Source organism: Furipterus horrens, unplaced genomic scaffold (genome assembly GCF_987537825.1).
Source record: "Furipterus horrens unplaced genomic scaffold, mFurHor1.1.pri manual_scaffold_3, whole genome shotgun sequence".
Classification (NCBI taxonomy): Eukaryota; Metazoa; Chordata; class Mammalia; order Chiroptera; family Furipteridae; genus Furipterus; species Furipterus horrens.
The window spans coordinates 61044074-61067976 of NW_028327173.1; the positions used below are offsets into that span (position 1 = coordinate 61044074).

General features: G+C 32.8%; 1 protein-coding gene across 7 annotated transcripts in view; it reads left to right on the top strand.

The window, feature by feature from the left end:
- The window catches only part of ADGRL2 (adhesion G protein-coupled receptor L2), a 265175-nt gene that overhangs the window by 234884 nt on the left and 6388 nt on the right, over window positions 1-23903 (top strand). For all 7 annotated transcript variants that reach the window (XM_090269667.1, XM_090269668.1, XM_090269669.1 and 4 more), the window contains 10 exons: window positions 4104-4229; window positions 4408-4613; window positions 5612-5785; window positions 6703-6912; window positions 7830-8050; window positions 9355-9421; window positions 17527-17618; window positions 19435-19603; window positions 22325-22453; window positions 23006-23102. In XM_090269667.1, the coding sequence (XP_090125793.1) occupies window positions 4104-4229; window positions 4408-4613; window positions 5612-5785; window positions 6703-6912; window positions 7830-8050; window positions 9355-9421; window positions 17527-17618; window positions 19435-19603; window positions 22325-22453; window positions 23006-23102 (1491 nt within the window). The remainder of the gene's footprint in view (window positions 1-4103; window positions 4230-4407; window positions 4614-5611; window positions 5786-6702; window positions 6913-7829; window positions 8051-9354; window positions 9422-17526; window positions 17619-19434; window positions 19604-22324; window positions 22454-23005; window positions 23103-23903) is intronic.

Genomic DNA, 23903 nt, shown 5'->3' on the forward strand with positions numbered 1-23903 from the left:
ATGTTTTTAAAGTTAATTATTCTACACTGCAAATGAAATTGTATTATTATTCTCTACCATGATGGTTTTTGTATTTATGCATAGTTCATCTGATCTAAGAAGATTTTATAATTTTTTCAAATTGTGCCAGTGGTAGTTATTTTACTGGCTTTCACTTTTTTGTTGATACTGTAAGGAAAATGCAGTGAAAGTTTTTATGTCTACTTGTTCATATGTATATGCCTTCTAGACATATATGCACACACATAATTAGAAATAGAATTTTTGAGTGATAGAGCATGCTCATCTTCAACTTTACTAAATACTGCCAAATTTATTTCTAATAATAATTTACCATTTTACATTCTCACCTGTAATACCAATAGTCCCAATCACTCTCTTTGCTAACACTTTATTATTGACATAAACTATGTCATGTGAATGAGTTTGACTTGATCACAGCATTGTTTTAATTTGCAGTTCTTTGACGACTTAATGCATTTATTAGGTATTTTAGCTTTCCTGTAAATTTGTTGTCTACAACTTTTTCCTGTCCATCAATTTCTCTGTGGTTAATGCATTCTGGATACTAATTCTTTCATGATTATATACTTTGCATGGTTACTTTGTTCATGGTATCTTTCTGTTTTACAGAATAATGAAGTAAAATTTATCAGTCCGTTCTTTTAGGGTTGGTGCTTTGATATCTTATCTAATACGTGTTTTCCTTTTTGGTGTCCTGCTCAAGAACATTTTCTCTGTTTTGCAGTTATAAAGATCTTATACTTGGTTGGAAATGATAAAACTTGGTCATTTTACAATCACGTCTTTAATTCACCTGAAATTATTTTTCTTTATGATATGAGGGAAGGAACTAATAAGATTTTCTCTTTTCAAATGGATAACCAGTTGTTCAGTACCTTTTACTGCATAATCCATTCCTTTCCGCAGTATTTTGTAATATCTCTGTCATATATTCAGTTGATGTTCATGTTAAGAGTACTTGTTACAGGTTGTTGCCTTTGTTTTGTTTTAATAATGTTAATATCTGGTGAGTTTTTTCAATTCTCCTTGAAGAATTAATTGCCTTGACGGCTCTTTAGCATGCCCTTCCACTCCCCCAACCCCCACCCCATGTGAATTTTAAAATCAGTTTGTCAAGTTAAATACTAAAAAAAAAATCTTGTTGGAGTTTTTATTAGAATTAGACTGAGTTTATAGATTTACCTAAAAAGAAGTGTCACAAATTAACTTCTTGTGTTCTCCCAAATAAGACCATGATATAATCCTTCGTTTGTTGTTAGGTATTTCAATGAAGTCCTGTGTTTTTCCCTTTAACATTTTGTACTTTTCTTGTATTGGGTTTACACCTTAGTAACTTAGACTATTTGCTGTTATTGTAAATGAAACTAAATTTTATTAAATTTAATTATTTTAAAATTACATAGTACAGAGTTTTGAAAACTACATATTCTAATTATTTATTGCTTGGTCTATAGGAACACAGTTGATTTTGCTTATTCAATCTTGATAAATTTTTTTACCTTTCATAGTATCTAGAGTCTCCCTCAAAATTACTGTGTTGTTAATTACATTTTCTGCAAATAATGACAGTTTGCTTTTTCCTTCTAATCTTTGTATCTTGGTTTTTCTCGCATTAGCTGGTATTTTAGTACAATGCGAATAAAACCTGTGATATAGGGATCATCCTAACAATAAAAGAAATGCTTCCAGATTTTTTCACCAAGTTTTGCTGTAAATTTGGAAAGATAACCCTTATCTGATAACAAAAGCTATCTCTGAGCAAGAAGTTTTCTTTTTATTTCTATTTCTGTAAACATTAGTTATATTGAATGGGTGTTGAAATTTGTTGAATTCTTTCTGCTTTAGTTTTTTAATTGGGTGTATTACATTAATATATGTTCTGATGCATTGATTTCTATAAGCCTTTCTTGAGTTAAACACCATTTGTTCAGAATGTATATTTAAAATGTGTATAATTTAAAAAGTACTTTTGCATCTGTATATTTAATAGATGCAACTTTTAAACTCTAATAAGTAAATAGTTGTTGAATGAAATTAACTCTTTGTTACTTACATGTGTATCTGTATTTGGAACATATGAAACTCAAAGGATTTTCTTCTTTCACCCTGTCTTCTGCCTTGTTTTAAGAACAATAATTTAGAGTGCCTTTCAGTGAAAGAAGAGAGAGGTTCAGTTAGTTATATATTTTTGTCAGTCTTCTTTACCCCTTTTCCTTCTACCCACACACATGGAATCTGATATGAAGAGAGATCATTTACCTGCCCACCAGCTTAATGTTTCTCAGCATAGATTAATAAAATAAGTACCTCAAACAGTTTCTGCAGCAGATAGATTTTTAGGAGTTATGTGACTCATTATAAACTTGGGTTTTAGGTGCTTGTCACGTAGTCTGATAGCTTATAAAAATCTCCCAGCATTATGATTTCATATTTACAACTAAACTTGTATGTATTTTACAATACAAAGTTGTAAAAGATAAAAATTAAGTAATTAATTAATATCCAAGAATTAGTCTTTAATGGTATAAGCCCATTTTTGTAAAAAGAAAGGGAGTTGGTGAATTAACCACACGCACACATGCGCATGTGTGTGCTCACATGTTTGTCTAAGTATATAAATAGTTATGCAAGGATATACACCGTTAGAGAGGGTGAAATTCAGAAAAATATATGGACAGTCGTCGTCGGCAGCCGTCCGTCTCGAGAGATGATGGTTTAGCTTCTTAAGAGTCTATCTGCACCGCCGAGAATGGCTGTGCAGTCCGACTCGGGAGTGACACGGTATCTGTCTCCTCCCGTGTTGAATCGACATCTTGCGATGACGCTGAAGCTACAGAGCCTGGGCAGGGTGATATGGAGGGTCTGCTGTTGCCCATGCAGCAGACCCCCCCTCTCTTCGCAGCTGAAGGGTCCAAGGGAAAGACGGAGTCAATACAGCTTGGCTTCAGGTGCGCCGCAGGAGTTGCCGGTGTTGACTACAACGTCAAACCGCCTTAGGGACTCCGGCTCCGGATTTTCTGTCGGGGTTTACTCCCTTAGCCTTTCCCCTGAAGAGGTATGCCGCAAGGCAGCGGAGGTTTTTTGGAGTCAGAGTTTTCCTTCTCTGATGTGCCCTGACTGGAAGATCGAACCAGCGACACTTAGCTCGCAGGCCGACGCTCAATCCACTGAGCCAAACCAGCCAGGGCTATATGGACAGTATTGATTGAAATATTAAGAGCATGTACCCTTGATTGGCCACCTTTTACTGTGAAAGCCCCAATAGTATATATTTCAGACTTTCTAGTCCATGTTGTTTAAGTTACAAATGTTTAGCTGTCATTGTAGGACCAATGCAGCCATAAACAATATGTAAATAAGTAAGCATAGCCATGCTCCAATGAAACATTATTTCCAAGAACAGGCAGCAGGCCACATTGGCACACTGGGCCTATTTTGCCCAACTTAAATATGTCACTATTGATGATTACTTGTGAGAATTAATGGGGAGTTTTAATATCATGCCAGACATTTTCTTACAAATAAGCTATATTAGTCTTCCTGCTTTTAGAAATTAGAGAAAAATGTATTACTGTAAACTGACCTATGTAGTCTTATGTATTAAAATGTGTTCTGTACATATAAATAGATGCCTACATGCAATAAAGACATTCCAATTTATACTTCAGTGTTTTACCATTGACAAATATATGGCCATTGAAAAGTTATTTAATATAAAAAGCCAAAAAGTCATTTTGAAATATTTTTGTTTAATGATTTCAATGAAACTTTGAAAGTTTTGTATTCTGAATTTAAACTTTTTATTGGCTAAAAGTCTGGAATTAGTTCATGACCAAAATATCAAACTATGGAGAGAATGCTTATGCAAAATGTATGAAATATACACAAATGATTATAAAATTTTTTAGAGTAGTCAAGGCTTAAGAACTTCTTAGAGTAATTTAGTTCATAGTTTGCTGAAATCTAACAGTAAAATATTGTAAGTAGATAAAAAGAAACAATGGTTTTCGTGCAGTTGTCATTTGCTCTTTGTAGTTTAAAGAAAGCCTTTTTATTCCTTATTCTTTTACCTCATCTAGTTCTGGAAGTTGCCGTACTCAGTACAGAAGGACAAGTCCAAGACTTTAAATTTCCTCTGGGCATCAAAGGAGCAGGCAGCTCAATCCAGCTCTCTGCAAACACAGTCAAACAGAATAGCAGGAATGGTAAGAGGGAACCATCTTTTAAAAATTGATGTTTTTCTTTTTGTTCAGTTAAACCTGTTCTAAAATGCCAAGTAAAGCTTCCATAAGGACATTTTTCATGATTATTCTTATTTTAATGTTTTTATTTAAATTCCCAAACCTATTTTCTCTAAAGTCATGTGACTTTTTACTTTCCTAGGACTTGCAAAGTTGGTGTTTATCATTTACCGGAGCCTGGGACAGTTCCTGAGTACAGAAAATGCAACCATAAAACTGGGTGCTGACTTTATCGGTCGTAATAGCACCATTGCAGTGAATTCCCACATCATTTCGGTTTCAATCAATAAAGAATCTAGCCGAGTATACTTGACAGATCCTGTGCTTTTTACCCTGCCACACATTGATGTAAGTTATGTATGTTAATGAAGTAGAGGAAAGAAAGCAAAGCTGATGTGCTGGAATGGGAAGAGAGCAGAGTGGAAAGAAAGGACCTTTCCATTTGAACTTCAGATTTTGGACTGGGTCAGAGACACGAGTTTATTTAAGTCTGTGAACATAAAATTAAATGACGTTCAGTGATTATTAGAATTCAGGTGTATTCTTAATGAAAGCTATAATATAGTAATCGATAGGAAAGTGTTAATGACTATAATTTGTTTTAGAATGAAAATTAGCTCTTACCTTAACAGCAGGATAGCTGAGTATCAACTGGTCTTTGTTGGTGTTACTGATCATATTTGACATAGTTGTTATCAAACACTGTGCTTTTTAAAATCTAGGATTGAGGAGATATCCCTTACAATGCAAGTTGGTAGTTAAAGAATTATACTGTGTTGGAGGACTGTCTGCAGAATTTTAGCTGTTATATGTAGAGTGAATAAGTGCCCACAGGTAGCCAAGGAGGACCTCCAGAATTGGCAAAAAAAAAAAAAATCTGTGTGACTGTTCTCTTCTTCTATCTGCTGTAGTATATTTACTCTTTTACAATTCCTGACATTCCTAATGTGTCACCAAGAACAAAAATGAACTCAATATGGAAAATGGATTTTAAAACACTTGGTCCTTATAGGATTTTGTTCGAACAAATTCATGGGTCTTAATTTTATTGGAAGGGAAAAGAAATAATTCTAATTTACTATCAGTATGTAAAATCCTAAGATGGAAATTGTGTAAAATGGGTCTTGGGTAATTTAGAGTGTATTTTAGAATGTTTCAGATTATAAAGCCCCTTTTAAGTTAGATATCTGACCTGTGTAACATAGTCTACAATTTTGCTGATGAAAAACTTTATAGTCTGAAACATGCAAAGATTAATCTAAATTACTTTTTACTCATATTAAACAATTGTTATTGCCATCTTAGAGTGTAAAACCCTAATTTTATCTTGTCATTTTATTTCCCAGCCTGACAATTATTACAATGCAAACTGCTCCTTCTGGAACTACTCAGAGAGAACTATGATGGGATATTGGTCTACCCAGGGCTGCAAGCTAGTTGACACTAATAAAACTCGTACAACATGTGCATGCAGCCACCTAACCAATTTTGCAATTCTCATGGCCCAAAGGGAAATTGCAGTAAGTATTTGTACTTATTAGTAGCAGAGGAAAACCTCAGAGATTCAAAACAGCTTGTGTGATAATCCTTCACTGGGTGCTAATCATAACTAAAAAGCAAATAAAGTAACGTTGCTTTCTACACTGACCCTATATTTTAGGAAGCCTTGGTACTTGATTTATTGTTACTTCATGGTATCATGTGCTTTACCAACTTGTTCTAAGTTTTTCTCCTTTGGGCAGGTGTTTGGCAGAGGTGGTCAGGGACTGAACAGCAATAGGTCATACTAAAGACAGAACACTCTATAATTTAATGTACCCTCCTCATCTTGAATGATCAAATCTCACTTTACAACTTTAAGTTTCCTAATCAGTCTACAAACTACAGATTTTAAAAGGTCAGAATGGCTTCTGGAATGTTTCCTAGCATTCCTTTTTGTGAATAAGAAAATGAAGGCCAGAGGCTAAAAATATTTTAAGAAACAGCATGAAAGCTCTCAGATCTGTTGTGTACTTGATTCTTATTATAGAAATACAATATAAAATCCAAAGAGAGTTAAAACTTAAAATTTGACTTATTTGTTGGCCTGGAAAGTTATTTAAATACCATTTTTCATCATAACTAAGAATCCTTTATTCTTTTATTTATTTTCTATGTTTATGTCAGTAATTATTTCAATTACTTTGATGATTAGTCTCTTGTATTACTTTCTAGTAAAATTTTTGACTTTCCCAGGTCATTCTTTGAATATAAAAGTAGATAATATTGAACTTCATTATATGATCAAAATATATTTTCAGTATTGAGCCCTGTTTGAACACCCAGGAAAATTCAGTGAGTTTAGTGTTAAAAGATGAGCTGTCACATGTGAAAGCTATCTCACCTTTAGTTGATGTAGTGCAGGAATATTAATGTTCCTTGTATCTTTTATTTTCAGTACAAAAATGGAGTTCATGAATTACTTCTTACAGTCATCACCTGGGTGGGAATTGTCATTTCCCTTGTTTGCCTGGCTATCTGCATCTTCACCTTCTGCTTTTTCCGTGGCCTACAGAGTGACCGTAATACTATTCACAAGAACCTTTGTATCAACCTTTTCATTGCTGAATTTATTTTTCTAATAGGCATCGACAAGACAAACTACGTGGTAAGCACCCCTTTAGTTAATTGACCTAGGATCTCTGAAAATTTTTATGACAAGTGTGAATTCACTTATATGCTGATACTAATATTTGACCTTGTAACAATATAATTGACATGGAAATATTGAAGGATAATGTGTAATAAATTGAAAGACAGCCCAGTCATTAAGTAAAGTGATTATGAGTTAATTCATTTCTCATATTAAGGTATAGTTGCATCTTTCTGGGTTGTTAGTAAGACATGTAATTGGATTAGAAGAATGCTGGGAATACTGAAATAGGAAGGCCCTGTTTTTACAATTTACATTTTCTCACATAGTTACTCTGACCAATGATAATTTCTCCATATTCTGAGTACTTTATTCATCATCAGGTTTCAGTGTTAGAAGCACAACTTAATAGTTAGATTTTCACTGCACTGGGTTGAATTAGAGAATGTCCCACCTGTGACTGGAAAATGATGTTAGGTAATTAGAGCGGGGATATTTGTCATTAAAGCACATTTTAAAAATTCTTGTACAAAAAATATAGAAATAATATATTTGGATACAATTATTCTAAAGACATGAGATAGGTCATCTAAAAGTAGAATGTTCAGATTGAATAATAGATCATTCTAGAAGGGAATTAAAATATTTTTTCTTATTTCTTGATTTATTTAGATTTCATTACAAATAGTAATGCCTTATAGTGATGAAATTTCTAGCACACCTGGCATTATACTACAAGCAATAAATTCTTCAAGTTTGGCAATGTCTGTAACTTGTTTCCATTTTTGAAAAATATTTTTTAAAAAGACAGTATTTAATGTTGTATTTTAAAAGATAATAGTGAACACTATTGGCGACTATTTCACAATTCTAGATGGGGCTGTTCACATTCATGTGTTCTCCTTTGTGGCTTTTGTTCTATTCCTTTGTAGATTGCATGCCCAATATTTGCAGGACTTCTCCACTTTTTCTTTTTGGCTGCCTTTGCTTGGATGTGCTTAGAAGGTGTGCAGCTCTATCTAATGTTAGTTGAAGTTTTTGAAAGTGAATATTCAAGGAAGAAATACTACTATGTTGCCGGTTACTTGTTTCCTGCCACAGTGGTTGGAGTCTCAGCTGCTATTGACTATAAGAGCTATGGAACAGAAAAAGCGTAAGTAATTGCAAGCGACCTGAGTGTTTTTCAAGTGAATAATTTTTTAAGCCTGTTAGCTGTCAGTGAGGTTCCCTGACAGACTAAAATCGCCTCTGAAAGCTTTATTGGTAAGAGAATGGGCATGCCGTGCACAAATTACAATCAAGTCTTTTATAATTTTCTAGGTTCAGAGGATTTGTACTCTGGCGAGGCAGATACTAAATTATGGACTTTCTTTTTAACACAAAAGATTGACCTGAAACAAATTGAAAAAGTAAATAACTTTTTGGCCTTAGAAAGATATTAAGTAAAAATTCTTCTGAACATAAAGCATCTGACAGGTTTAACTACTCAGTTTTAAGTTAATGCTTCATTAGCTCTCTTTGTGCAGCCAGCCCTCGAGCCAGCTCTCATTCTGAATTGTGACAGTACCACATTCCTTCCCATATGCTTTACTTTGATAATATTTTATCAGGCAGTTTGAAAGGATTAAAATAAGTCACTGTCTTTCCTTTATAAAAAATACAGATATTTATGGGAAGTGACAGAAGGTATGTATACATAGCCATCTTTCTAAGAATTTTACTTACTAGAGGCATGAATTTGCCCTCCAATTCTGTTTATTTTTTTCCTTTGATAAAATTAGTTATATAAAGATTCTTTGGACTAAAGAAGGCTTTTGGACTAAAGAAGGCTTTTGGACTGTACAAATGATGAAAGATGAAAGAAATTCAGTGGGGATTCAGTGTTATATGAAAAATGAACCACTAAGTAAAACCTGTCCTAATAAGTTTATGCATCATTTACTCTGATACTGTATGTGTCTAGTATTCATCCATTACCAGTTGAAGTATTATACTATACAGTTTTGCAACAAACATAGTGTAAATATCTTTTTTCTGTTGTATTTCGTAGGGTTAAACACATTAGCTAACATACAGATTTGAAAAGCAAAAATTGAGTATAAGAACTTTAAAATGATGAGACAATTTGGAATATTGAGTTTCAAGTTTTTCTTAGTAAAAGCAGAGGTCTTAAGGATTAGGGATTGGAATGTGGTGAGGTTTCTTATTCCCTCCTACAAGCATAGCTATGTCCTTATCAAATTTAAAACCTGAAATGAAAGCCAGTAAGTTGAAGTAAATGACTACTTTCTAATTCAGAGCCACATCAGAATTAAGAAAATTGTTCTTACCCATGATAAATGAATTTTTAAAGACAAATGTAAATATAGTTTTGTTAGATTTAAATTTTTTATTTTCATTGTAATGTTGAGGATCCATTGAAGCTACTTAATACATATTCTTTTCTTTTCATAATAGTTGCTGGCTTCATGTTGACAACTATTTTATATGGAGTTTCATTGGACCTGTTACCTTCATTATTCTGGTAAGCAGACTGTATTTTCCCTTCATTTTCAGGTTGCTGCTTTGGCAGTGTTATTGAAAAGGGGATAATTTGTTTAATTGTCAATTTATCTATGATTCAGACACATTTAGAGTATGGGATAAAATTATGTAGTATATTTTAAATATTATACCCCATATTGAGAGTTTATACACTTATTAATTAGTACTGTTTCTGAAAATCCTCTCCTATAAAAAGTACTCATTTCAAATTTAGTTTGATTAAAATGTCATGTCATAATCTTTGAAAATCTACTCATATATTAAGCCATGTTAAGATTGCATGATTTGAAACTAGTTTGATAATTAGAAAGGAATAACTGATATGTGTAGCACATTTTGTTTTCGACTAGTGGAATTTTTTTGTTTGTTGTTTGTTTTGCTAAGAGTTTTAATTCAGTCTTCACAATCTATAATATTAGTACTGTACCAAGCCTAGTTGGCATTTATGAGTCAAGTGAATGTTGTATGGAAGTGAAAGAACATTAGCTTAATATTTGTACCTTAATTTACACACAGTAATTTAGTACTCTTAAATAAATGGCCATTCTTAATTTTTTTAGGGTAGTTTTTAAAAATTTTACTTCTCTGTTGCATTTGCATTCATTATTATTTTGTATTAGTTTCAGAGACCAGACTGCTGGTTGCCAGAGGGGAGGGGTTTTGAGGATGAAAATGGTTAAGAGGTTAAGAAGTACAAATTGGTAGTTACAAAATAGTTATGGAGGGATACAGCATAGCGTATATTGTAATAACTATGTACTGTGCTGGGTGCTTACTTAGGGGGACCACTTTTTAAAGTACATGATAGTCAAAAAGATATTTGAAGCTTAGATTAGTAACTGAAAAGTACATCAATTTTAAACTCATTAGAAATAAAGTTACTTTTCTAAGACTTAAAATACCAAATAACTTATTTAAAATAAATTTGATATAAATTAATTATAGTGACATTAAAGTATTTTGTAAACTTCTTACATTATTTTTAGTCAAATACTTTAAATATAGTTGAAATAAAAATGTAGCTAAAATATTTGGATTTTGGTATTTAAAACTTTTTACTCAGTTATAGCATTAAGTTGTTAGAAATAGGTGTTATTGACCATTATAAGATTGAAAAGGAAACATAAACAGGTTTAAATATTGCCTACATCTCTTTATTATGATATAAGCATTCTTTTTTCTTTAAGAAGTGACACAAATGAGCCTGTTGAGATATTTATGTAGTTAGTGTTTCATAAAATTGAGAAAAATTTAAGTAGTTCAAAGAATTTTAGAACTACTTTGTATATGTACATTTGTCATTACAATGAATTTTTTACCCACTTATGAAAAGCAGAACGAAAATTTGAGGTGAATGCCTGTGCTTGTATGATGCATTAAACCACTAAAACATTCTAGGAAAGCTGATTTCTTATGGAAATTAGTCAATCCAGAAAATTGTCCCAGTTTTTGTTCTTGGTTTACTTATGTTAACACAGCCTAAGTCTATCTTGAATTATAAGACAAGTAGCTAACATGAAGTAGTATGATCCGTAAAAACACAGGGTTCTTTTTGTCCCCTAATCCCCTGGCCAAACATATCGATACTTTGAAAATGGTAAAGACTATCGTAGGGATATTTGATCTATAAAAGTACATGTTTACTTCTTTTGCAGTTTTGTTTATTTTCTATCTCTAACGATAAATACTGACTCTGAGTACTAAAAGACATTTCACTTGGTGGAAGGAGTTAATGTTCACATATACTCAATTTCCAGTAAGAAAAGAGGTAAAGGACATTTTATTATATTGCCCATTTGCAGTGTCATTATTATCCTCTACCAAATCATTTAAGTTGAGATGTGAAGGGCTTCTGGGAACAGTGTTCCCAACTTAAAACAAAACAAAACAGCAGGTAGCAATCACAGTAAAGATCCTGAGAGTAATTCTTCTCTTGCAATTGCTTTGCCCTCTAATTGTCCCAGCACAAAGTGTGGAATAGAGCGTAAAACATTATCTTGCATGTAACCTAAGTTGAGAGATGACATGATTGTAGGAGACATGTTTGTTAAATACTAATATATTTACCTGCATATATTCTTTTGGTAATACAGGACATTTAAAAGTCAATTCAGACACAAATCTTAATAGTATAAATGAGGTAGTATAATACACTTTTAAGGAGTACTCGTGACAAGTTTTGTATTTCCAACTTTTTTCCAAACTGAAACCATTTAACTTAGTATTAAATAAATGTACGTCTTTAATAATGTTCTATGAAGAAAAATAACGTGCTATGGAAGATAAAACTTCCTACTTCAGTATTTCTTTTGAATGTCTCGCCTACAGGCCATCAGAGTTATTGTATCTATGAGGAAAGTGCTTGTAAGTAATGAGCAGTGGAAAACCACTAGTCTGTCTGAAATGGTTTAATGAAAGCTTGGATCATGACACCTCAGAAGCTATTCTTATCATTTGGACAGCTCCATCTGCATCGTTAATAATTAATTCAGTTCAGTAAGAGTTCAGCTCACACACTCATTTAGAAGTCTTCTTCAGAGAACACCTCTTTGGCTGCTAGTCCCTGGGAGAAATTGGTTTCTGCTTGGCTAACAGCAAAGATTTGGAGATACAAGTGCAGTTTTAGAGTTGCATTTGCCAGGTAGCAAAAGCCCCAGGGAGGACAAAGAGGGTCGGAACATGTGCAGTTCAGTTGGGTTACTTCAGAGTGGTGTTTCTGTTCTTCTGTCTTATCATATCCATGTCAGCACTGCAAGCTGTGGAATGAATTTTAAGCTGCTAAGCTCAGGCGGATGTGATTCAATTGAGCAGGTTGATGACTGGAACACAAACTGTGCATTCCTGTAATCTGTGGAACCTCTATTTTTACATTTCTCACGTCATCAATATGCATGATGAATAGCTATGCCATATCATTAAGCAGCAAAGAGTTTTATCAGCAAATTATACTGGATAATTTAAACAATTTATAAAATCGTTATTTGGGGATACATAAAAAAGCATTATTTGTCATTGGAAGAGAAAGAATCCCTCGTTTGGTGATTTACTGTTTTTTAGCTAAATAGGAAAATATTTTTCTTTTGAATTTGCTGTCAATCTTTTACAAGGAATTCTATTAATATATCGATATACCTACCTATTTACCTATGTGCACATGCATGTGCACACACACACAAAGCAGAGCTACAGTCGCATTAATTCCTGGGTGAGTTGCCCCATCTCCAAAATTAATCACCAGTATGGGCATTTAGGCTGGTGAGTTGACATACAGCATGTGACACAGTCCTACTAAGCTATACTTACTGGGGGCTTCTGTGTGAATCACTGAGTAATGGCATGCACCTTCCAGGCTTAGACAGATCTTTGCATACATAGCTAAAACTCTCATCTTTCTCCTTTCTCATGATGCATAACACCTTTCAACCCAAACGCTGTGCTTACACTCAGTAGTGTTTACGTTGGAGAGAAAAAATGAACAGGAGAACGCAAAACGGCTGTGTTGGAACTGAAGGGAGAGGAGCGGCACTGGGCAGTGCAGACAGTCTCCTCCCCGTGTCTGCTTTGCCTGCCTTCCGATGAGAAGTAGGATTCCGTAGTTGATGGATGGGATTTATTTTTTAAATGCATACCAAAGGCAGGAAAATAAATTGGAAGAAGTAAAAGTGAGAAAAAAGAAATCACTTTAACAACAACAACAAAAAGAATAAGAAGCACAGAGGTGTATGCCTGGAAGGAGTCATTTATGTCATGGGAAAAATACAAAGAGGAAGGAACTCAGAATTACAGCCAGTGCTTTATTTGAAGTTAACCCTTTTAGTCTTTAACTGGCTATTTTGGGTGACAGATTTTTATCCAAGGTGTTTCTGTTTGCCTATTTTGGTGTCCAGTTGTATTTTAAGAGAACAAGAACTGCTTGGAAGGGAGGGGGCAGAATTTGTTGAAGTATTTTACTCTACAAAATCATGATTCTTATTAGAACATATTATCTCCTGAAAATATCATAGCAACAATATTTATCTTCTGAAAATAAAAAAAAATTAGCATTTACATTTTAAAGCACTAGAAAAATAAAAGAACTCTAAATTCACGTTTAAAAATTCTGTTTAAACTTCAGTATATGTTCTATTTAATTCCAGAAAATATTTCACTGTCATGTATGTTGGTAACATCTTAAAATGTTCAATGCCTAAATGATACATATTTTTAATTTTTCTAATAAAACAAATATGCATTAGTGACTTTTTAATGAGGAGTTGAGGAAAAGTATCTTAGTAGTTTTTGGCCACCTTATATTATGATTTACAATTTGCTTTACATGCCCTTTTTCATAATTACTGCGACTTGAAATGATGGTATTTCATTCTGTTAAAGATACCATTACCTCACCATTTATCTATCTTCAAGTTACATTTTAAAGACTAAGTTACTGTTGGATTTAACCATAAATTTATTGGAACCTAAGCATTAGTGCATTGCCTGTAATTTTGTTTTTAATTTCTTCCAATTGGAGAAATCACAGACACTTCTGAAACCATCTGAGTCAAATACCCTTCTGTGGTTTTATGATTATTTTACTATTACTTTTAGTTGCTTTTAAAGAGACTCACTTTTAAAATGTCCTTTAGAAACATTTGATATTACATACCTTAACGAGAATAGCCCTTATTTTTGCATTCAGCTTTACAGCTTTGTGTAATATTCAGCTATGTGAGTATAACAGAAACAGGTTTGAGAAAACTAACTGTGAAACGTGCAATTTAGCTAGTGGGAGTGGAAGCGTGAGAGCATTTCGGCATTTACGGATGATGGAATGGTAGTGTTTTACAAAGGAAATGGAGGATTAGTTATTTTGGCAAGTCCATCAGGTGGAAGTCATTTGACAAGCAAACCTCATGTTGTGTAGGATTTCTTGGAGGCTGTATTTTATATATTAATTATTTATCTTCACCTCATTCATCATCAGTGATTTATAAATTGGATTACTCTAGATAAAAGTGAAATGCTTTTTAAAATATAAAACTAGTGTATCTTTGTTTTGTTTGAAGTAATTTTTTCTCCCAAAATAAATTGGTTAATTTTATTTGGAAAGGCTGTGGTCTGAAGCCAGACCACAGTATACTGAATCTCAGCACTAACATTATGGTAGCTAAGTAATCTTTGGCCAAGACACTTAACATTGCAGATTTGTAAAATGGCTATCCAGTTATATTTTAAAAGAACAAAAAAGGAGTAGTAGAGGGAGGGAGTAAAGTGCTGCCTGTGACTACTTCTGGAGATAGGTTGTTGTTTTTTTTTCGTCCTGTAACTTTCTGAACTTTATGTATTGTGAATGTATCGTATCTGTAACTAGAAAAAAGACTAAATCCATATATATATAATGTTAACCTCAGTAGGGTGAACGTAGAGGAAGGGAAAATGCACCTAACAGTCTATTTTTTAAGGATTAAATGAGATATATGTTCTGTGGCACGTTCTACAATACTGGGTTAGTCCTCAGTATTAAAGGATGGTCGTTTTAATTCTACTTTTATGTAGTGGATTTTATTTTTTACTTTTTAAAATTTATTTATTTAGTTGGTTTGTTTATTTTTAGAGAGAGGGGAAAGGAGAAAGAGAGGGAGAGAAACCTCACTGTGTGGTTGCCTCTCACTTGCGCCCCCAACCTAGTCATGTGCCCTGACTGGGAATCGAACCAGCCACACTTGGCTCGCAGGCCGGCGGTGGATTTTATTTTTATTGGAAAATGCATTACTGACTTTTACCTGATTTTCTTCATTGAAAAATATGTTTGGATAGGTTGACCTCCTATAGTTCACATTTTCTACTCTTTTTATAGCATAATACTTTATGCATCCACATTTTTTTTCACGATCACTTTCTGTTTTCTTGCAGTTTATACATTGTAGTGGATAGTTACTTTTTTCTTCCTGGAATCTACTACTACTACTACTACTACTACTACTATTTTATTCCTCAGGGAATAATTAATATGCTTAAGAAGTGATGGATACCAAATTGTGGCTCTGTTTGCTTCAGGAAAATGTTTAAGAAAAAGGAGAGTTTGGTGACAAAGCTAGGTGCAGAAGTTTGGAATAAAAAGAAATAAATAGTTTCATTAGGACGTTAAGGAAGAGGGGCCAAAAGATTTTAGTATTTTAACTCTTGAGTCTATAAAGCAGCCTTTCTTACCTAAGAGTTGTAGTCATTTTGTCCATTTACAAGGGTTTTGGTTTGTTTTCTTGTTTTTAGGATATTTAGAATTCTTGTTTTTAACCAGTCCTTAAATTTGCTAGTTAAGGCTTGCTGTTGCATAAAATTAAAAATAAAAACACGGTTGTTTTTGCCTTTTAAAAACATTAGAGATACACAGTGATGTAATTTTTTAGAAATCAAATCAAATCTTTACTTACTACCAGAAGGATCTCTTTTAATTTCTCAAAGCCAGAACTTGTGTCTTACCCACAGTACAATACGTGCATTTCTGTGTGGGGCAGTCAAGTCAGTAAATATTTGTTGAATAAAATGTATGACATTGTAACATCCCTGGAAGTGTAATCATGTTTTTTATATTGTGACCAACTGGAATAATACTCAGAATATGAAACTAGAAAACTGTCTCTACAAATGTATGTACCTTTTCTCTATACAAATATTTTAAGGAATTAACTTTAAGTACCATTTTTAACAAAGAGCTTCCTTTTCCCTTTAGTAATTAACATAGAATACTGTCTGCCAATACTTGCAAATTATGCTCATTAGCCTCATTTTATCCCTTAAGAAGAAATTCTACATCTAAAAGAAGTTAGCACAGTAAACAAAATGACTGATTAACAGCTAAGGTTAAAGCCTTTGCTGTGTTCCTAAACTCATTAGAAGAAAGTGGAAATTTTATTTATTGCCCTGTATCGTTTTTTCTAATATAAAATCAGAAGTCGTAATGAATGACTAAAATACATTATCTTTTAGTCATGTGGTGTCATGACAGTAAAAATGATGTTACTACTTCAACAAGGTTATATCAATTACCACCAAGAAATTGCTTTCGTCACACACACAGTGGGTCTTTCCCTGAATATACCATTTGGAGTTGCACTGTATTCAAGTCATATAAAACTCACAAAATTATTCTGTTGTGCCTTTTTTTAATGTGATAATCTGAAGTAAATAAAATATTAAAAAATCCAGGACCAATCTAGTTCTATTTTTACGGCATGCCATTGGAACCGCCTTCCCTCTGTCCTGCATTCTGCCAGGTGGCCGTAGAAGCAAATGCAGATTACACCCCTCCCCTCTCCTCAGTCAGAGCAGCTCTCCTTTCTCCTGAGTTCACTCGTGTTCCTCTCCCAGCCTCCGCTATGTGCAGGTTTCATTTTCCCCAGTTTGCTTTTGTTTGCACCTCAATTTTTTGCACAGCCGAATGTTTTAGAGGGACCCGAAATAACTCTCAGAGAATAGGAGAGAAAAAAACTGATGGTTTTTAGTGGTTAAATAGCAAATATATATGTGTATATATTTAAGTTTATCTTACTTTACATAGCTAACATTTTTAATATTTTTTATTTCATTTGATCCTCACAGTTACCTTACAGATAGATTGCACGAATGTCATTGCCCTCATTTAAACAGCCAAAATCAAAAGTTAGATTCTCAACTAAGTGTTAGGGTCTCGAATCCAGCAATCATTCCATTAATAATCTACATGACACAAATGTCTTTTCTAAGGAATTTACTTTTAATGTTTCCTCACTGGCTTTTAGGCCCTAGAGTACCTCTAACTAAAGAAACTAATTTAGGTATCTAATTTATTTAATCATCGCCACATGATACTGATTTAATGAGGTTGCAATTTCATGTCAAATGATCTATTAAAAAATCGATCATACATAGCCAGAGTATTTTATTATTTAGACTTAACTTGATCATTGCAAATATAAACTAAAATTGAATCATTATCTATTATATACTCATGTCATTGATATATAACTGCATTAGCTCATTAAATAAATTTAAAACTTTTTATTCTTTGGCCATAGTGGTCTAATTCTTTTTTTTTTTTTTTTTTGGTTGTTGTTGTTGTTATAACAGCTAAATATTATCTTCCTGGTGATCACATTGTGCAAAATGGTGAAGCACTCAAACACTTTGAAACCAGATTCTAGCAGGTTGGAAAACATTAAGTAAGTATTTTGTGTTTTAATTTTAGTGCTTGACAAACTAAGTGAAAGATATTCATTCTCCACAGGGAATACATGAATACCTTCTATCAACTGTAGAAATTATTCAGAATGAAGTTTTACTGTGTAAGGTTGAGTCTCACTGTGCCCATGTCACAGACATTGGTCAAAAATTAGATAATAATTTCTGCCTTGGTCTAGAGCCAAGAAATTGTTTCAGTAACTTTGTGAAAATTCCATTTCACTGTAGCAGCTTCATTTGAATTTAAAATGCAGATCAAAATGATGTTCCTGTTTGCATGGCTGATAAGATTATGTTATGTTTGTTTTGTTAAATGGCTTTTTTTTTTTGATTTAAGGATCCCGTGCAGTTTCTACTTCTAATCTTGCTTTCCTAAGAGAATACACTCTATTACTATTGTTAACTTGGAGATGATCTCTTGTTTTCAAGATAATTAAATGAATGTTTATTTTATTTCATTGTTGAATAAAAACGCTATCCAATTAACAAAAAATAGATAGCTGTTGACTCATAAGTCATTTTATGGAAGCATTTTCAGTTAATTTATGAGCCTTAGTTTACATTTTGATGAAGTGTTATTCAAGTTGGTTATAACGGGATTTTGAAAAAATATTTTTACTGTAAAGAAATGGCAGATCTATATAGTAAGGGTAATTGTTTTTTTAAATTAGAAGTTTTAGCTAGGTTCGTGCCAGCTTCATTGCATGCTGCATGGTAAGAGAGAGAGCTAATCTTTAGCATCTCTCTTTTCTTCCTTTTCCTCTTTCTGTCTTCTCATCCACACCAGTAATTACCGTGTTTGTGATGGCTACTATAATACGGACTTACCTGGGTAAGGTAGAACCCTACATTAACAAATTTATGGCATGACTTATATTTTTTACAAATCTGTCAATATCATGAATTGCCCTTAATTTTTATAATTATTTTGGAATATCTAATTTGCTATAATATTTTTGAACTATAATATGCTTTTATTTTTTAATTGCTTGCCTCTGCACTTTGACTTTCTTAATTTTGACTAATTTATAAAATATATAAATGCTTTCTTGCTACTTTCTATTTTAATTCTGTCTAATAATTTTGTTTCTCTTTTCTGCTTATAATGCTTTCTAGCTATGAAGATAATAAGCCATTTATCAAGTAAGATCATTAGTTAGACATGGAATGCACTGACTTTAAATCCTTCTCATTCCGTCCTATTTTCCGCAGTTCTTTTCTCCTTAAGCTATTCATGATGAAATCTCTCCAAAATTATTTCATTTTGATGTTCTCATGTTTTTGTCCCATTTCAGCTAGGCTTCTTCATGCTTTAGTTATAAAACCTGAGGTTCACCTAAGATCAGTTTCTCAGAATCTGAAGTTGAGGTGCTGATTATCTGCCATTTAACTTTTCTGTATGTGTTACATTGTTCAGTCACGGGTACACCGCAGGAATAAAAATACAGGAGTAAAGTAATTAAGGACTCCTAATTTCTTAGACCAAAATGCATATCAGACAATGAAGTCCTGGGGGATGTTTCACACCTTGTGTTTTAATATAGTTTTGGTACCTTGTTTATTCTGGAGTTTAAAAATATATAAGGTTTTACCTGCTGTTGCTGTTTTCACTGGAGGCTGCAGTACTAAATGCTGTTATTCCTTCTTTAGTCAATGGAAGGTTAAAGCCAGAATGCTGTTGAATTTGAATGTGAACATAGAGAAAGTCAACTGCTACTACTGATAAGTTAATATTTAAGTGTGATGTGTGTTGTTCTCTCAGTGAACCTGTTAATAAAATCCACTTTATTTTTTCAGGTCTTGGGTGCTTGGCGCTTTTGCTCTTCTGTGTCTTCTTGGCCTAACCTGGTCATTTGGGTTGCTTTTTATTAATGAGGAGACTATTGTGATGGCCTATCTCTTCACCATCTTTAATGCTTTCCAGGGAGTGTTCATTTTCATCTTTCACTGTGCTCTCCAAAAGAAAGTAAGTGAAAACACTGGGGCTCTGCTTGCTTATTCTTTTAGTGTAAATGATAGATGAAATAGAGAAGATTTTAAGTAACAACTGGCATATTATTAAATAGTATTATATTTTAATCAAATCTATTGTAATACATATCTGGAAATTCAGGTTTCACATATAAAATATGCCAATAGCAATCATTTCTGAATCTCGAAATTAACTGAACATTTATGTTAAGATTTTTTTTTTTTAGTGGGGTCTATAAAAATGCTTTGTGCAAAGGATATGCAAGATACAGAAAAGGTTAAATAATCTTGTTCTCTGCTAGATAAGGGAATGCAGTGGTACAAAATAAAATTGAGTCTGAGGATAAATGCCTGTAATTTAAAAGTACCAGGCATACAAAAGATTAATGTTAATGATGCCTTTTGATTAATATTATTAGATCTAAAAATCCAATAACTTATTTTTTAATATTTTATTATTTAGTCCCCATTTTATATTAAGTGGAGTCAGCAAAAATGATTCAAAAATCAATGTTTGTTTGAAGATGAACAATTTCAATATGTTGCAAAAAGATGCAAACCTAAGAGAAGAGTTTAGCACCATTTACGTTCAAAATTTCCAAGCCTGAATTTCACTAGGTATCATCCTTTCCTGCCTGCATAGCCAATGTGGTCCTTTTATTCTGTTATTACTAGTTGGTCACTTAAATTGAACAGAGGAATTGAATTGTGGAAGTGAAAACTATTATGTTTTCAGTCCTGACAAGATGATAGTGTTGTTACTTCCATCAGTTTTCAATAAGCTGTAATTTTGAGACAATGACAGTGGAATGTACGATACTGATAGATATTGTACATCCACAGCAATATGAGCGTTAGGAAAGACCAACGCCAGAGGGTATTATTTGGATAAAATACTATTTTGATTACCGTTGTCTTGATTACACAGCATTTCAGAGCAGTTAATAGCCATTAAATATGCAGGAATATTTTAAGGTATTATGTATTACTTAATAACACTGAATTTTAGCTTCCTAAACATTATTCAGGTATAACTTTAGCAATTACTTTGGTTTTTATATATTTCTTACTTTATAAATGAGTGTTTTTGTATACATACATATGATCATAATCATAATTCCTGCCAAATTATTTTCAGATGAAGCCTAAACTTAGATATTATTTCCTCGTGGAGTTATGTGTATTAATTGAACAAAGATTCTTCTCTGCTTTTTAATTAGAATTACATTTTAAAACATCATGTAGCGCTTCTTTTGAACATGTTTTACTTAGTCTTGGAAACATCTTATTGGGTGCTGGCAGGATGAATTAAGAATAGATATAAAATGACTTAGTTAAAAACATGGTTTTTACTACTACAGTGAACATATTTAGGCAAAGAAAATGCTTTCAAAGTTTTATCTCATTGTTTGTTCTAATAGGTGTAATTAAATAAAGCTAAGAGGAGGACAAGGCAAGTACATTTAAACTTAAAAGGTCATCTAGTGGCTTTAATTATCTAATTTTGCAAGGAATAAGTGTCAAAGTCATGGTCTTTGCAGGGACGGCAGTGGCGGGGGTGCTTTGAGTGTTTTTTGTAACTTAAATTTTTTTTAATGCAATATATCCTAAGTCTGGCTCTGAGCCACAACAATACATATTTATATGCTAATGTAGATGCAAAGAATCTAGCATTCTTCCCCACTCTCTTCCAAATTTTATACCATGTCTCCAGGTCAGGTGCCCTATTATTTAGTGAGTGTTCAGACTTTTTTTAATTTTTATATTATTTATTTTTATAATAATCTTATTTATAGGTTGTTTTTCTTTTGTAGAGAGAGAGTAAGGGAGAGTGGGCACATAGAACATCGATGTGTTGCTCTCCCCATTCATGTATTCACTGATTGCTTCTTGTATGTTCCCTGACCCGGGATCAAGCCCACAATCTTGACACATGGGGACAGCACTCTAACCAACTGAGCTGCCCAGCCAGGGCTAGACTTCACTTTCTAAAGTTCCCTTTAAACTTCCTTTTAGACCTAATAACTTTTCTATCTATTCATATATCCAAGATTCAGGGGGAAAGGGAAATTACCTGGGTAGTTCATTAATGCGAATGGAAATTACATAAATAGCTCCCTTGTGTGCTAATGAAGTGAGTAGGCATCTTATACACTCTACATTAAATGTTAAAGCTAGACATATCAGAAAATAAAGAAAACATTCCATCCTAAATAATGGCATATTATCGAAGCACTTTCTTTCTTCATTCTTGTGCATAAAACTACACTATCCAGTAGAAGAAGTTTATGTATTGACCTACCTCAGAGGACATGAAGTGTATAAAACTTAAATGACTGAATTACAAGTGGTTAAAATGTAATTAAGAAAATAATTGTCTCCTATTTTTTTAGCACGAAATATAAAATAGGGTTACAAAGAATATAGATAAAACAAGTCTTTTAAAACATTACTATTGTATTAATAACGTTTGCACAATAGGTTATAAAGCATTACTACATAATATATTGTATTTTAAAGGTTTTACGAGCCAGTCTAGTGGACAGAGAATATTTTTCTGATTATAGCAGTTTCAATTGAACTTGATCTTGTAAGTTCAATTAATTTTCTCCATGGAAAAAAATGTTTGTGGAACTCCTTGGTGCTTATTTAATTAGAGAGAGGGAGAAGCAAGTATGTTATATTAATCCCTCTGTCTCCTGGTTGTCCAACGCAGGTACGAAAAGAATATGGCAAGTGCTTCAGACATTCGTATTGCTGCGGCGGCCTCCCAACTGAGAGCCCCCACAGTTCAGTGAAGGCATCAACCACCAGAACCAGTGCTCGGTATTCTTCTGGCACGCAGGTAACAGAGAATTTGACAGCATCTTTAATTAACCTTCTTTATAGAAAGCCTACTGAGACAGGTTGTGTTCAGATGCGCTAATTGTCTCCTCATTATAATGATGTCTAGATAGCAAATACTTGCTTTTTTAGTATTTTGGTTTTAATTTCTTCTTAAGTGTTTCTTCGAGATGTTTCTTTTCCATGTGAACATCCTTTTTCAAAGGTATACTTCTTTAAAAAGTATATCATAATCATTTCATATCCTAAGCTTATACAGCACAGTGCTTGCTGTGGGTGCTCAGTAAACATTTGTTGAATAATAAATAATCTCCATGTTAAAAAAAAAAGGCAATAAAAGAAAACTTTAAGAGTAGAAGATTAAATACCCCTTAGTAGAAAGCAACAGGGCAGTATAGACTTCCTTAGTTTTAGACCAGAATCAACACACATTTTCTTTTAAAAGCCCAACAGATCATCCTACACAGATTGTTAGATAAATCTTTGTGTGTCTTTAATAAAGTAAGCTTGGGGAAACTAACATAACATATGTCTTGCTATTTTATGTTAATAGAGTCGTATAAGAAGGATGTGGAATGACACTGTGAGAAAACAATCTGAATCTTCTTTTATCTCAGGTGACATCAATAGCACTTCAACACTTAATCAAGGTCAGTTACTAGGAAAATTTGAGTTTACAATATAAATTTTGTACCTTCTGCCAATTTACAATAATTCTAGAGAAAATGGGGAATTTTTCTCTCAAATGGGTTTATATCACAGGCTCCTAAACCTGTTGAGTCGACTTTTATCCTTTATTAAAGTACATATAAATTATAACTTTTTCTTATTTAATAATGTAATGAAAAAAAAGTATAATTTTAAATTCCACCGTAAGAGTAAGGCTAGAAAAAGTAATTGCTGAAAATATATTTTGCCACTGATTAAAATGATTGCCTGGTGAATACAAATTTATCCTTTTAACTGAGACATTTATGAAAGTTTCATCTTAAAACATTAATACAATTATAATTACTCTTCACATTAAACAGTGCCAATTTTGTAGTGAAAATTATTTGCAAAATTTTTATTTAACATTACTTTCAAAATAAAAAGTGTCAAACATTTAAAGTAAATCATTGAAAACAAATAATTAAAATACTTGAGAATTTACAAAATAATTTTTCTGTGAATTACTATTTTCATGTGTCTACAATTATAACTTTAACTTTATCATATTATCAATATAATTGTTACTTACACTAAGCTGGCAAATAAAATATTTTAGCAATGTAAGGACACAAGTGCATGTGCACACAACATTTCTGAATGCAAGCTTAGTAAATTTCAATTTCTTGTGAAAAAAAACACGTTATTGTATATAATCTGTGGAAAGGTAATTTATACAGGTAATTTCAGTTTTGTTGTACTGATTGGTAATATGACATGTTCAATTTTGATTTTTTTTATTG